Below are 15,159 nucleotides of genomic sequence, written 5' to 3' on the forward strand. Positions count from 1 at the left end.
GCTGCAAAGAAATCACCCTGTAGAAAATTCTGCCAGAAACAAATTGCCCTGTAGAAAGATCAGTTAGAAGAAGTTACCTTTTAGAGAGTTCAACTACAAAGAAACCATTCTGTAAAGAGCTCAGCTGCAAACAAATCACCTATACAAAATTCAGCTACAAACACATCACCCTGTAGAGAGATCAGCTAGAAGAAGTTACCTTGTAGATCGTTCAGCTACAAACAATTCACCCTGTAGAGAGAGCAATTAGAAGAAGTCACCTTGTAGAGTGTTCAGTTACAAAGAAACCACCATGGAGATTTCTGTAATCAATATATGTGACCGGATTTGCGAAAAGGGGTCTTCCACACACATCCAATTCTGTAAATGTTGGAGACCATAACTCAGTGTTCAAGTAACATATTAACCTGAACATTTCACCATGTATTCAGCTATAGTGGTGCTCACCACTGCCCAAATATCAAGGCAATAGCTCTTTCCAATCTGAAGTTATCAATTGTCAAAGTTGGCAAATTGGACCCCTTTTCGCAAATCCGGTCACATATGTATTATACAGTATATATAATTTGTACATTTACTGATAAAATATTTAAAGTACATCTACTTCATCTTTTCTTCTTCCTGTAGTAAAGAAAAAAACATAGGTTAAAAAAGTCCCAAAGCTGGCCATAGGCCGGCTTTGGGGTATACAAATACAAAAAGAAATGAAATCTAATCCAAAACAGCCAAGCTGTAAAAAAAGTGTGCGGCCCTCAGAAAGGCTATGGTGAAAAAAGATGTGAAATCCAAGGTGGCGGCCAAGAAATGGCTGTGATGGTAGGTTAGTGGTAAAAATTTTAATAATGACAATTCAGGTGAATTTTTGTGCCGCTTCACAAAAATTCACCTGAATTGTCGTTATTAAAATTTTTACCATTAACCTACCATCACAGCCATTTCTTGGCCGCCACCTTGGATTTCACATCTTTTTTCACCATAGCCTTTCTGAGGGCCGCACACTTTTTTTACAGCTTGGCTGTTTTGGATTAGATAGGAAATTACATAGAAACCTTTGGGGTCACTCTGAAGGCATTTTTGGGCTTGGTTATGCTTAACAAACTGGAAGGAAAACTGAGGGAGGTGATTTTGAAGGAAGAAAGTCCAAAACTTCATCCCCAAAGTACTACCGTATTGGATGATAGGTTTCAACTATGATGGTTACCTATACACATACTGATTTTCAAGTTATTCCCATATTGGTTTAGTTTATTCTGTAGGTGTGATGATCTGTTGGTCATTTAATATTAATTCTGGGAATATTACAACAAACTTACTATGAGAATTTTTCTTAATATGTTCTATGCCAAATTTCAGTGCGATTGAAAGAATGGGAAGTTCTGTTTCATTTCATGTGCATTTTTGTAAAGTGTGCAAAAAAAGATAAATCTAAGCCTGTGAAGTAAAAAAATTAATTTGATCTTTGAGGGCTTGTATTTTGCAAATTCATAAGGCAATATTGTTCAAATTTGGTATGTGAGGTACTGAAGGTGGAGAGTGTTGCAGCATAAAAGCCTTCCATTTGGAGAAGAGAGCACAGAGCTACATATGTATGAAAATAGCATTTTCTTCCTGTCAATATACCCACAATGTGGAGCACCAGCTTTCTTTGGCCACATGACACACTACGGTGTCTTGATATATTATATTCTTTATATAACAACAAATGCTAGTTAGATATTTTAGTTATTGACATGAGTCCAAGGTGAAGAAGCCAAGGACAAGTGTCAATTATAAGACTACAGTGACATAACTAGCTTTGGTCCACAAAGGGCCCAGTCCTCTACAAGGCAATTGGTTCCTATATATTTAAACACCTTCCTGTCTTCTTTCAACATCTTCCTTTATGCTCATGTCTACTGGACTGTGTTAGCATACAGTAACTCTTTAAAGTATGGCTTCAGTATTATTTTATTGGATTAAAGTTTTTCTTTGACTGGAAACCAGTTATGTGCATTGGATTTGATTTTGCACCAAGTATACAAAGCTACATGAATAAATTATCAATTTCAAAATTAGAATCAGCTATACTTCAGTGGTCTGCTTTTGCTGCCTGCTTTTCCCAAACACAATGGCAAGCCATATAAGTGGTCTGCGGCCATAATGGAGCTCTGGCCAGCTGTATGTAGCTGTTCAGCTTCATATGGTTGAGTAAAGACCGTGCTGTATAATTACTTATATATATACATTTTAGCCAGTTTGAAACATGAATAGTCCATAATTTGACCTCTGATTCCTCCTCTCCACCACCGCTATTGGAACTTGCCTGTTACAGTCAACATTGAGTTAAATACTATTTAAAATGGCAGAAAGCTTAGCTGTTGGCTACTTGTACAGTGGATGTTCTTGAAGGTAAGGAATTGGTGTAAAGCATGTGAAAATTTGGGACACATAGCTTCAACCATATGCAAGCAAATGCTTAAAGTGGAATTTCTCGATACTTTTAAATAGGCGATAAGACCGGATATCCCAGAATGGGTCACATTATTTTGTTAAAATGAATACTACTGACAAAAACTTAGACACAGAATAACATATGACTGGATGAGGTGCATCAAAAGAACAAAATAAAACTACTTCTACTAACATGTAAACTAATAATTATTTAAGATTCTTTAGAAGAGATTTGTCTAGGTGTGCTGTAAATTCATACGATCAAGCTGCTTTACTTGATGGATTCAATGGTGTTAATATGCGATGCATATAAAGTAAGCGGGACAACATTTATGCCTTCATATGCATAGCACATAATAGACTTAGCTTACTAGGATAATTAGTAACATTGGTCCAATAAATCCCCATATTGCACCATTTTCATTAGATATCCAACATCTAACAGAAAACATGTGAACCATAGTATGCATACTGTTATTCTGTACAGTGAGTAGAGCTGACCTTCCACCAATTCCATATTGCTCATGTGATACACCAGCGGATACTGCCACAATAATAATGGATGTTCCTGTACAAAGGCATGCATGTACAATGTAAATGTTACCTACATACATTGTAAGCAGAAAGTTATGTACATGTCATCATATTGTCACATCCTAAATAATTCACATTTATATACACTGCAAGTACTGTTAGTGATTTAAATTATGCATTAGTAGAGTACACATAATTATAAAATTTACTGGGAATTAAGTTATAGTTAGACAGCACATTCCAGCCTCTTCGAGGTATAAATGCTGAGTAGAAGGTGTTAGAATGATGCAACATAGAAACCGAGGCAGAGCCGAGGTTTCTATTGCATCATTCTAACACCTCCTACGAAGCATTTATACCTCGAAGAGGCTGGAGTGTGTGCTGTCTAACTGTTTTAGAAAATGGAACATCGCACCAGTGGAAAGGATGCTGTTGTAAGCCCGTCCTTGCTTCGTAGATTTCGCGACAATTTTAGAAAGGCCGGTATCTCGCCAGTTGGAATGGAGTTTGAAGATTTTGTGGAGCCCACCCAGGTTGTGGAAAAGCCTCTGGAAGATACAACATTGAAGCCTAAAAGTGCCACACGTTATACTCGCTACGAACTCAACGAGATGGATGATGCTCTATTTACAGCTGCATCGCAAACGTTTGAACAGCAAGCTTTGTTTGCCGGCGATCCATTGTCTGTGAGGGGTGACACTATGTACAGACTCAGTGACGATATTAGTGATGAGTTGCTTATAAAAGCATCACAGGAATTTGAGATTAAGTTTGGGGAAGAACTACCACGCTCGAGTAATTGCAAGCTACAGCCTTTTGTTACAGTGTGCAATCAAACGGTGACGTCCGTCTTGACTACAGCCTCAACGACGACAGCAAGTGACACTCGATTTTGTTCACCTTTTTCATCATCTCAAATAGATCTTGAAGAACAGTGAGTAGGTTCTAGCATAACTGTTTGACTTGAAGAACAGTGACTAAATCTTTTTGACTGTGTACCCTTGTTGTGTTTATTACAGTTTGGTAAAAACAGTTTCTGGTTAATAATAAATTCTTGTGTGCATAGTGATAACTAATTAACTAGCGTGTAGTTAGCCATGAGTCTCTTAATGAATAAGAGACTCATGTTGGAGTCTCTTCGTGATATAGAGACTGCTATTTTAATGGAACTTAAAAGCATTGCCATACCATTTTCTAATAATAGGAAGAATCATTACACAGTGAATTTTCAGTGAAATTTATCACTGTCTAAATGATAGAATTTTGAGAGTAGGTTTGTTCAGAGATTATTTCATTACTCTACAGAACATACACTGTGTTAATTTACATGAAATAGAAGGTCACAAACACATCAAACTTATGTTCATATTAAATTTGGGAAAGGCTACAGACAAAATTAATACTGCATAACCACTATATTTTGAGGGGCAATATTTTTGATTTGAGCAATGGTACCAAATTTAACTTTTTTGTGGATTTACAAAAAATCCTAAAATATATTAGACTATATGGAGGTCTAAATAGTTTAAGGATAAAACTTTTGTTGGCAACACCAAAAACCTCGAAAAAATTTTCCTCAATATTCAAAGCACTTGCGTGGGCAAAGATCATACAAATAAGAGTGCTTTTATTTCCACACAGCACTTAAAGGAAAATATAGCACTGCATACAGACAATACAGCACTATTGATCACGTGCGTAATATCTTAAATTGTTATAAGTAGCCAGAACAAAATGCTATGTATATGTGTATTTTATGACCAAACTTGTACTATATAGACACTTACCGATTGTCTGGGGGCTGAAAACCAATGTGGTTCAAGAACGCCCCAAACAAAAATGACCAGAAAGCACTGTAATACAGTTAAAACACTGCCACATTTGTGCAATATAAAAAAATAGCACTCTGGTGTGCTCCCGAGTCAAATACAGCACTCGACTTTGCCTCATGCTGTATTAGTTTCTTTCCCACACACCTTGTGCTATTTTTTTCCATATTACACTTGCAGTGGTGCTTCAACTAGTATAATATACAGTATAGTACTTAACATCAATGACAGGATTGCAGTTAAATTAATAATTATGTAACAAATCTATATTCTAATTCAGTTCATTTACTTTTATACATTGAATGGTTACGTGTGTCTACGTGTGTATACGTGGTATAGTGGATTATTTTAAAAGTATAAAATTTTGCAGAAGGTGTTGGTTCACTAAGGTTACTGAATGTCATAGTGTGATACTTTAACTATAACCTCACCACACTTTGCCTACTAACACGTACATTGGTGTGTGTATTTCATGATATTTCTAGTTTTTCTCACCATCACACACAAACAGCTAAACTGAAAGTGTAACTGTTACACCAGTTCACTAGTAACAACCACCTAGTGCTAAGTAGGAGGAAGTTTGATAACAACAAATTTGTAACAAGATGAATGTTATGCCACTTCTAAAAACCAGGCAGCCATGCAGTTAATACTTTCCCATTCTAACTACTTAGGTAATTAATCGACCATGTGTATATTATTCATGCTATTGCTGTTATTAATTCAGCTAAATAATTGGATTTGCAAACACTGTAATTTAGCGTATTTCATAACTCATTAATTATTTTGTAATTCTTTAATTACGTTGCTATGTGCTGCTAATGAAGCGTAACTATAACAAACCACTTTTAACAGCAAATTATGCACAGAAGTATCTTCTCATTTGTTTTATAGTGTGCGTGTCTATCGTGTTTTCTCATGCAAATTGTAAAGCCTTGCCGTCATGCAGGCCTTACCTTTATTCATCATAATGAACTTCGTGACTTGACAGCTGGATGGTTACAAGAGGTCAGTTATAGTGCTGCAGTGGAACCACCTTTGTTACCTCTTAATGGAGAGACCATTGTTGCTGTTTCTGCTATTCGTAATGATGAAACCCATGCAGATGTTCATGTGACTGGGTTTGGGGTAGATGTCAGGGTGCATTTTTGGATATAAGGGTTTTTCACCAACGTAACAAGCTACCTTAAGACTCAGCCTGCATCACTTTTTTTCAAAGGCATGAGTTAGAGAAGAAGCAGGAATATGATGATAAGGTTCGCAGTGTGGAGTGTGGTTCATTTACCCCTCTTGTGTTTTCTACATTTGGTGGACGTGGTAGGGAGGCAACTATATTCTATAGCCGCTTAGCTGATTTACTCCCTAAGAAGCATGGCACACCCTAATCTCATTTTCTTTACTCCATTCTGACATCTTGGTTATCCGGGGCAGTAAGACCGTGAGACCTGTGGAGTGCCCTACTACCTCTGCTGAACTGCGCTTGGCAGAGGTTCAGCTTGACTCATCTGTTTAATGTGTTTATTTTATTTTTTATCTGTTTAATGCGTTCGTTTTGTATTCATACACTGTTAAAAAAAGAAAAGGAGAAAGCCTTGAGGCTGCCCTTCATTTTTGTTCACATAAGTATGGGTAACTCCCCTTCATCTCAAAGGATACCCTATCCCTGGTAGCCTAATAGACCTTCGGTGTTGTTTTGAGGTTGTTAAATGTCTATAAGGAAACCCATTCACAAAGAGTCGCCATTCCTGTATTTCAGACCACCGAGAACAAGGGGACATTATCAACAATTCCTACAGCCACATCCAGAATTGATGCATATCTCTACTCCTATTACCCTCCACAATTAAATTAAGAAATGAATTATCCAGTAGTGCTGTTGAGTCAACCACTATAAACTCACTTAAACAATCAATGAATTATATAGCTAATCAATCACCTTGTTATATATGTAATTGTTGTACTATATACTCCATATGGAGGTTCTGTAGAGTAAAACATAAATAAATAAGAAGAAACCACCACAGAGCAAAGCTTATTTGTGTGGAAGTTTAATACAAACTTAATTTAGCTTTCAATTCTTACATCCTGGCTGCTTTTTACCATTTAACAATTTTGCTCACATGAGTGAGTACGGACAAACATAGATAGGTAGATAGGTAGGTACACACACACACTTTTACGAAAACAATTTCATTAAACCAGGTACGCACCCACAGCTGGCCTCGGCCAGCTGTGGATGCGTACCTGGTTTAAAAACTTTGAGATCATAATTACAATTTCCATGCATGTAGACAATTTTCATGGAACGTTTGTCAATTTATTATGGCTTTACTATGATATGTCCTTCAATACTTACCCCATCCAATCACAAAGTAAAACTTCCACCTTCTAGCAAATATGTGTATGCTAAATACAAAGTACAGCATCACGAATAACAGTATTCCTTCACATAGCATCCAACAAAATGTTGACATGAAAAAGTAGTGCAGCAGAATGGCAACAATCATGCATCCAACCTAAAGGATTTAAAAATACAACAGAAATTAGCACTGTATATTGTGTTGGTATGGAATTAATAATTATGTGTTAGTAATACTTTGAAATGTGTAATTTTTACTCTTTCTACAGAAAACCAAATAAAGAGTACCTGTGACCCCACAATGCTATTATAGTAAACAACATGCCTAACCCTATTATTCATATTGCCCATTTTTAGGCATTGCATTAAATTTTCCTTATTATTGTCGAGATGAACTATACTGAAATGAGCTAGTAACATTTACTATCAGTAGTAGCTGTAGAATACGTAGTGTAAGTTATTTATAGATTGTAACAGCGTGATCATGCCATGCTTGTACATGTATTCATAGATAGTTGTAGTGTGATATTTGTATCATCTTCCTCCCGAGCAATCTTACACGAATTGAGTGAACCAGTGTTGTTATTGTGACATTCCCTCATATTTTTGGTGCTGTGACCAGGATTGTGAAATTATAACCTGATTATATTCCACTACACCAAAGCATATGTGACGGTTCTTAATAGTTCATTTATAAGCAACTTCATGAACATTGATGCAAAATCTGCAAGTTGATGTTCTCCAAAGTCTTATTCACAAGTATTATAATGTTCAATATTTACAGCCTATTAATTCAAATACCTAGTTAGATAGATTAAAATGATACATATCTGTTGTACTTGTCTATGCAAACTTTATTACAGTACGTATGTAATATAACATCTAGAAATATCTTGTTTGCTACAGGGAGCCAATGTACTTTTCTACGTCAGAACAAAATTGTCTGGGAATTATATACATAAACCAACAAATTAGATTAAGGATATAAGCATCAGTTACATACCCTTGAATTATTAGCTGTTTCAATCCCACTGACAAACAGGATAAGACCAAGTAACAATGACAAGCTGAGATTGAAGTGAATAAAATGCTGCAGCTGACTAAACACCTTTTTTCTGTCAATTATTACATGAAGTAAATGTTTATAATTGCAGCTGTACCTGAATAATAAAATGGTAATGACAGTAATTGCCAAGCAAAATATAGAAATGCCACATCCAACATATGTTACAATGGAAAGTGCTTGAGATTCAACAGAAGGGACCTGTACAAAAAGATAAATAATTATGTACACTGCTTTCAACATAAATGTTTTGTTATATGCAGTAACATCACAAAAGTAGGTTAATAATTTGTTTCGTATAAATTATGAATTTACCACAGCTTATAGTAATAGTGATTAGTATTATGCATAATATTTACTTGTGTCATTTTTGTTAGTGGTTATATGCATGTTTGTGGAAGAGTGACAATTGCTACTAATTTCCAGACCATAATCTATGCATCAAAATAATTGTATTTATTTCAGGGACTGAGATATCAGTCAAAACTTGAGTAAATCATTTTAAATTTCTTGTAAAAAATAGGTACAGGTACTTTAGTTCTTAATTGTAAGCCAAAATATTTATCATGTAATTTAATGAGTTCTATGTTCTACTGAATGACAGACTAACTAGCTGATTTTTATATTAGGCTTTACAACTGCAGAAATTACTAAAACAAACAAAGACATTTGGTCTAAGTTATTACACTACTTACATCTCTGCTGCTCACTAAGACAGCAAAACTGGTCAAGTGATCAGAAGAACAATTAACAAATGATCCATTGGTAGTTGTTGTAATTCCTTCCTCAGAAAATCTACCACTGTGATGAAAAATGAAACAAATTATCTGACTGCCCCATCATGTGAACAGAAACAATTACGAGAAAAAAATTGTGTAGATTAGCATTCCTAAATACTTTCATTTCCTTGATACTTCCAACTTCACTTTTAACATTTAATGTAGCAATGTTTATATATGACATTCTACCACTATAAATACAGTCAAAGACTATTACATATACTTCAAGTTATGGTAGGAATGAAACCAAGAATCATTGTGCACTGACTTTGTCATATTATGTTTTGGTTACACAAAAGTACTTTGTTACAGTACTACTGTTTTACCTTGAAAAATCCCAAAACACACAGCGTGGATTTATAGTAGTCTGATTAATGATCTGAAAATCAAAAGAGACATAAACAATATTCAAGGATTTATGAAAAGATAAATCACTCTTCAAAAGTGAACATGGGTGATATGAATAACTAAGCAATATTGATTACCCTTTTCAAGTCAGCCATCAATGTAATTGTTGCATTACCCAGTGGAACTCTTTGCTGTACAGTGGTTGATATCTGACTGGACAATAGAACACTTACTGTTTGTTGGCTACATGATTGGAGCAATCTTACTAGTTATGACAAATTATTTAAACATACCTTGTGTTAGATTGCAACCGTGAATTAACAATGATGGTATTTACAATTGGAACACTCAAATTTCCTATTAAAATAGAGCCCAGTGTTTAACACACAACTGCATACACACTATCAACACTAACCTTCTACAGCAAATCTGTGCTGAATAGCTTCTTCAGGTATCACAATTTGAAGCACACTAGCATTTGTTCTTATCATACTAGCATTTTCTTCTGGAAATGCAATGGTTTCAATCGTCAATGCCGTTGGAAGTTGTGCATCCATGACTATAAAATATACAAAGATGTACAAATACTCTGGATACTGAGCTTTGCTACGGTATTGTTAAGGGAGAGGAGAATATCTAATACCATTTAGTGCTATGACAAATGATGGCAAAATGGCCCCAAGACTAAGAGAGGATAATACAATTGACAAAATTTTATTATGGGTGTATCACAGTACACTTGATGGATTCATGTGTTTCTAATGCCATGACAATGCAGTTGAAATTCAAAGCAATACCCTGTCCTTGGTTACTAGTTCAACAGATATGGTTCTCACAGAATTACCCTTGAGTTATCAGCCACGCTCTCAACAGCACTGCTATTGTTGCACATGATACATATATCTTCATGTCTGGCCAGTGTCATGATGCAGACCTCATGTGGTAGGTATTGTCATTGTTACAAAAAAGTAAACAAACAAGTATAAGAAAAATAAGAAATTAAGTATTTGAGTAGGGGTCATATAAACAAAAAGCAAGGAAACAAGAGAGGTCATCTGCACCTGCAACTGACTAGTGAACATTTAATCCCTACTTTAGTCATGGCTACAATATATGACTGAAATACAAATTAAATGTACACTAGTATAACTGCAGGTGTACGTAGATGACCTCTCTTGTTTCCTTGCTTTTATTTCTGTGATCCCTAATCAAATGTACATTTCAAGTACAAGGAAGTTTGATTAGAGAACATAGCAAAAAAAGTGGTGAATCAAGGAAGGTCACCTACGCATGCAGTTATATAATAGCAGATATTTAATCCCAAATTTGTCTGCAATGAAATATGGATTGAATGTCCACTAGTATATCTGCTGGTGTAGGCAGCCTTCCTTGTTTCACTACTTTTTTTGTCTTGATCCCTAATCAAACTTAAAATTCCTAGTACTTGTTTGTTTACTTCTTTTGTAACACTATTATGACTGGTGAATACACACATACCACATCAAAAAGAATGATGCTCTTTCTTTGATGCATGCCCCAACTATAAATCACCGGATGAAAAATGAAGTGCACATTACGCTTAATTTTCAGCTATGTTCAGCCTGTCACACAGCATTACAAATGACGAAAAACACATCTGCAATCATTATGGAAATTATGGGCTCCATCATAATTCCATTACATATGTAGGGAAGCCATCATGCACTAGCTACCATGAATCAACACCTTGTGCTATCAGCAAGGATCAATGGGACACGACAGAGGACACAGGTAAATCCATTGTATGTACTGTGGTATGCCAAAAGGCACCTTGAACAATGTTGAACAATGAAAAAATGAAGCCATATACTTAGTGGTTATCAAGTTACGCTTGTCTGAAGGCATTAGTAAGTCAGTAAATAAGTCATTCAGGCAGTAGAAAATTCCTGTAAATATTTTTTCTTTAAATTTTGTAGCAACTTATTGGAAGCATTTCAGGTGTACTGAAAGCACTTTTGGGCTTAGTTATACCTAACCAATACTGCCAAGGTGTCATGAAGGAATTGTGAGGCTGTCAATATTTTTTTGTGGGAAGGTGCAAACCTCCATGGTCATTAATGTACAGTTACTACCATACTGTACGATAAGTATTGCAAAAATATTTAAATATATAGAATAACCACAGGCTAGACAACTCTAATAGGACATTCGAACTAAATATGTAAAGATACAAGCAGGACTGTAATAAAGTAGAAATGTAACTCTGATTCTCTAATTACAATCTATATTACTAAAGAGCAGAGATGTCTGTATGTTACATTGTTATCAAGAAACATAGTTTAGGGGGTAATAATAAGAAACCTTGATGAGCCCAATTGGCACATTGCTCAAAAGCATAATAATAGCCTGAAACCTAAAACTACAAGTTGCTGTTACTGGCTTTTAAGATGGGTGTGATAAAACTTGTAGCAAACTAGAAACAGACTCATATGCACTCTGGATATTCCTGAAGTCTTCACAATGCTGATAGTTAATATCAATGCAACTGAATGTGGGTCAAATTATTGCACAGCACATTTGACTGTATACAATACACAAAAACTCATAATAGTGCATACACATACAAGAGATACTTACAGATATTGTCTGTTACAACATTTGCAGTAATAGTTATATTAGCACTACGGCTGAGAGTATTTCCTAGTAGAAGAGCAACCCTCTCTGTGGTCATTACCAAGTTTGAACTAACTGTTCCATTGTCCTATTACATATATGCAATTGTGCACAAATGAAATAATACATACAGTATGACTGGCTGAGAAAAACACAGCCATTTTTGCACATTCCTCAAATTTGATTTCATTGCTTCTGTGTAATCTGTAATAACAGAGGAATATAGAGCACAGTTTTAGCCTTTTATGCAAAATAATCTTGGAGTTATAGCATTAGACAGTTGGAATGGCCATGAATTCAATTTGTATAGCAACAACATGGCAAATAAATTACAGGTGCTTATTTAGTTGATCAAAATATTATTCCTGACTGAAACCCAGAAACAAGCTATGAGATGGAACTTGCTTTGATCTTTTCACCATGATCCAGGCATATTGTTTTTCTCTCATTTCCCTACTTTTTCCATGAAAGCTCAAATCAATAAAACCTACCGGATTCACCTGTTCATGGAGACTAAGATATCTTTGTGTCGTGTTTTTACAGTGTAGTTATGGGCATTTACTTACAATGTGGTAGAAATAAAACTTACCATCATCATTTCTTTGTTGCAATGGCTCTCTTTGCCCACACAGATACCTGCCAGATATACTATTGTCCCTAATTCAGTCATGGCAGGGGCGGATCCAGGTGCTGGCAAGGGGAGGGGCACAAACAGGCTAAGTTGTAGGTGGTTGGGGAGAGCAAATTCTCTTGCATTATAGAAGTAGCAAATAATCACCTCTTAGTATTGTATTATATCTTATTTTTGCTATTTTGGCCTTTGTGAAGTCTTAAAAGGTTAGAATTTCTTTAGAACCAGCAATACGATAATTATTATTAGAGGCGCTTAGTACGCACGAAGGTGCTGGGTGACAGTTTGACAGTTGCTTTAAGTTTTGTTTTAAGTATATAGCAGTAATATATGGATATTATATAAGTTATATAGATACTATTGACCATGGACTGACAAGGTGTAGTATTTCAATCAAAAGAAGTAGCTATGGCTCCTCCACAAAGGGGGGGGGGGGGGGCATTTGCCCCAAATGCCCCATCCTGGATCCGCCATTGCATGGGTATAATATAGCTAGACTGAATTAGGGATTACTGACTCGTAAAAGGCCGTTCAGCCCATTTCTTAGCAATACAAACAAAGAACACTGTCAGCAAAAAGAAATGGGACACAAAGGAGGACAAAGGCAAGTTAGGTAAGTCAATGATGCATGCATTATATGTACTACAGTATGCCAAAAGGCAGGTCTCTGGACAAAGCGACATCGAATAGCAAAAGAATCAAGCCCATAGCCTTAGCTGTTATCGAGTTACGCTTGTCTGAAGGCATTAGTCAGTCAGTCAGTCAGTAAATATCCACTAAATGATTGTTTTAAAATTTTGTAGCAACTTTTTGGAAGCGCTTCAGGTCATACTGAAGACACTTTGGGCTTGGTTATACCTAGCCAATACTGTCAAGGCACCATGAAGGTATTGTGAAGCTGGTTTAGGGTGATATTTTTGGCCAGAAAAGCTCAAACTTAAACGTTGTGATCCCTAATATACAGTACTGCCTGTACTACATGATAACATTGTTATACCAAAATAAAAGTTTGCAAAACAGCCAGTTTTTGCTCAGTGGGTCACAGTATATAGTGAATGTATGAAATCATTATTTCAAAATATTTAGAGGTTCTTACCTGGAAAGATACATCATTTCTTTCATCGTTCAGATTACTTAGCACATTTGTGCAATTCTACAAAAATATGGTTATTAATATTATTAAAGTAATTGCTGTATGTTAAAAGTTTTAAGCAGCCTACCTCAACAATTTGTACAACCACTACTGCCTCCACCAAATCAATAGTATTTTCTGCCACACTGCACAAAACAATAAAACATTTAATATATGTAGATGATCTTGCAAATAAGATACAAAATAGTGTAGCCAGTGTATGTGTAGCCAGTGTATGTGCATGCCAGACAAGTGTGAATTGTAGTGGTTAGAGCATTGATTTTGTAATCACAAAGCTCCAGGTTTAATGTGAATGCTTCATTGTTAGAGTACATCTGAAGAATGTATTCTGTCAAGAAATACAATGTCACTGAAACATGCATTTTATATGGAGTGACACAATTTTTATATGGAGTTTAAAGAATTTAAACGAGTTTAATGATGGAAGCGAACTGTGCAGATTCAATTATCAATCTAATAGTCACAAGTGTGCATCCATCTGATGTCTCAAGCTAGGATGTTCTAAGCAAGGTGAGAGAACAGCATTAATGGAGTTTAAAGAAGTTAAACAAGGTTAATGATGGAAGTGAACTGTGCGGGTGCCTTCCATTCAATTATCAATCTAATAGTCACGAGTGCACATTAGTTGGAATATAAATGCATGTGTGCTTTCATAATTATTTATTATTTTAAAGTGTGAGTTGTGGCTCACAAAAGCTCTCCCTCCCATCCCATTGTTGTGTGTGCTAGAACATTGTTGTATGCATGATCGAACAGCATTAAGATGGCTCATTACAGTTCAGTTGCACATCAGGATATCCATCGTAGTCTGTATCTATTCCACACACTTCTCCATTTCCAACATATGTAGGATTGTTGCACTGAAGAGGTCCCAAAATGTATTAGGGCGTAAACAGTCAATAGAATTCTTAATAAAACATTTTAATGTATTGTACATCTTATGATTTAAATGTACTGTATTTAGCAAAACATCTAAGCAAGGTGAGCAAACAGCATTAAGCATCCATAACTATGTTATATTAAAGCATAGTTTGCAGTGAAAAATTCATCACTATAGAGTACCTTTTATACCTAAAGTTTTGTTTTTTCAAAGTGTATTGTGTTTTTGTTTTCAAAAATGTGAAAAACGGCATGTATGATTCAGATTGATATGCTAATAGTAAATTGTAATTTGTATAGTGAATTGTTAAAGATAAAATTTACTAAAAGAATTTCACTATAGACAAACTTATAATGCTAGCATGCAGTGTATTAAGCATGTGTGGAGGATTTACCTAAGCTCTCTCCACTGTATAGAGGACAAGAAACAAAACTCCACTGAAACAACCATTTTTTAATAATATGCCAGTATCAACAGTCTATGGTTGCTTAATAATTGCTA

General features: G+C 35.5%; 1 protein-coding gene across 1 annotated transcript in view; it reads right to left on the reverse strand.

The window, feature by feature from the left end:
* Positions 1-2,792: 2,792 nt before the first annotated feature.
* Positions 2,793-15,159, reverse strand: part of LOC136261119 (adhesion G-protein coupled receptor V1-like) — a 66,176-nt gene continuing 53,809 nt past the window's right edge. Inside the window, exons 58-70 of the mRNA XM_066055088.1 lie at positions 13,846-13,903; positions 13,722-13,778; positions 11,959-12,082; positions 9,758-9,901; positions 9,636-9,699; positions 9,480-9,585; positions 9,321-9,373; positions 8,911-9,016; positions 8,313-8,416; positions 8,156-8,267; positions 7,150-7,309; positions 2,932-2,998; positions 2,793-2,868 (exon numbers count right to left, since the gene is read on the reverse strand). Of these exons, the coding sequence (XP_065911160.1) occupies positions 2,793-2,868; positions 2,932-2,998; positions 7,150-7,309; positions 8,156-8,267; positions 8,313-8,416; positions 8,911-9,016; positions 9,321-9,373; positions 9,480-9,585; positions 9,636-9,699; positions 9,758-9,901; positions 11,959-12,082; positions 13,722-13,778; positions 13,846-13,903 (1,231 nt within the window). The remainder of the gene's footprint in view (positions 2,869-2,931; positions 2,999-7,149; positions 7,310-8,155; positions 8,268-8,312; positions 8,417-8,910; positions 9,017-9,320; positions 9,374-9,479; positions 9,586-9,635; positions 9,700-9,757; positions 9,902-11,958; positions 12,083-13,721; positions 13,779-13,845; positions 13,904-15,159) is intronic.

The sequence above is a fragment of the Dysidea avara genome, chromosome 7 (genome assembly GCF_963678975.1).
Source record: "Dysidea avara chromosome 7, odDysAvar1.4, whole genome shotgun sequence".
Classification (NCBI taxonomy): domain Eukaryota; kingdom Metazoa; phylum Porifera; class Demospongiae; order Dictyoceratida; family Dysideidae; genus Dysidea; species Dysidea avara.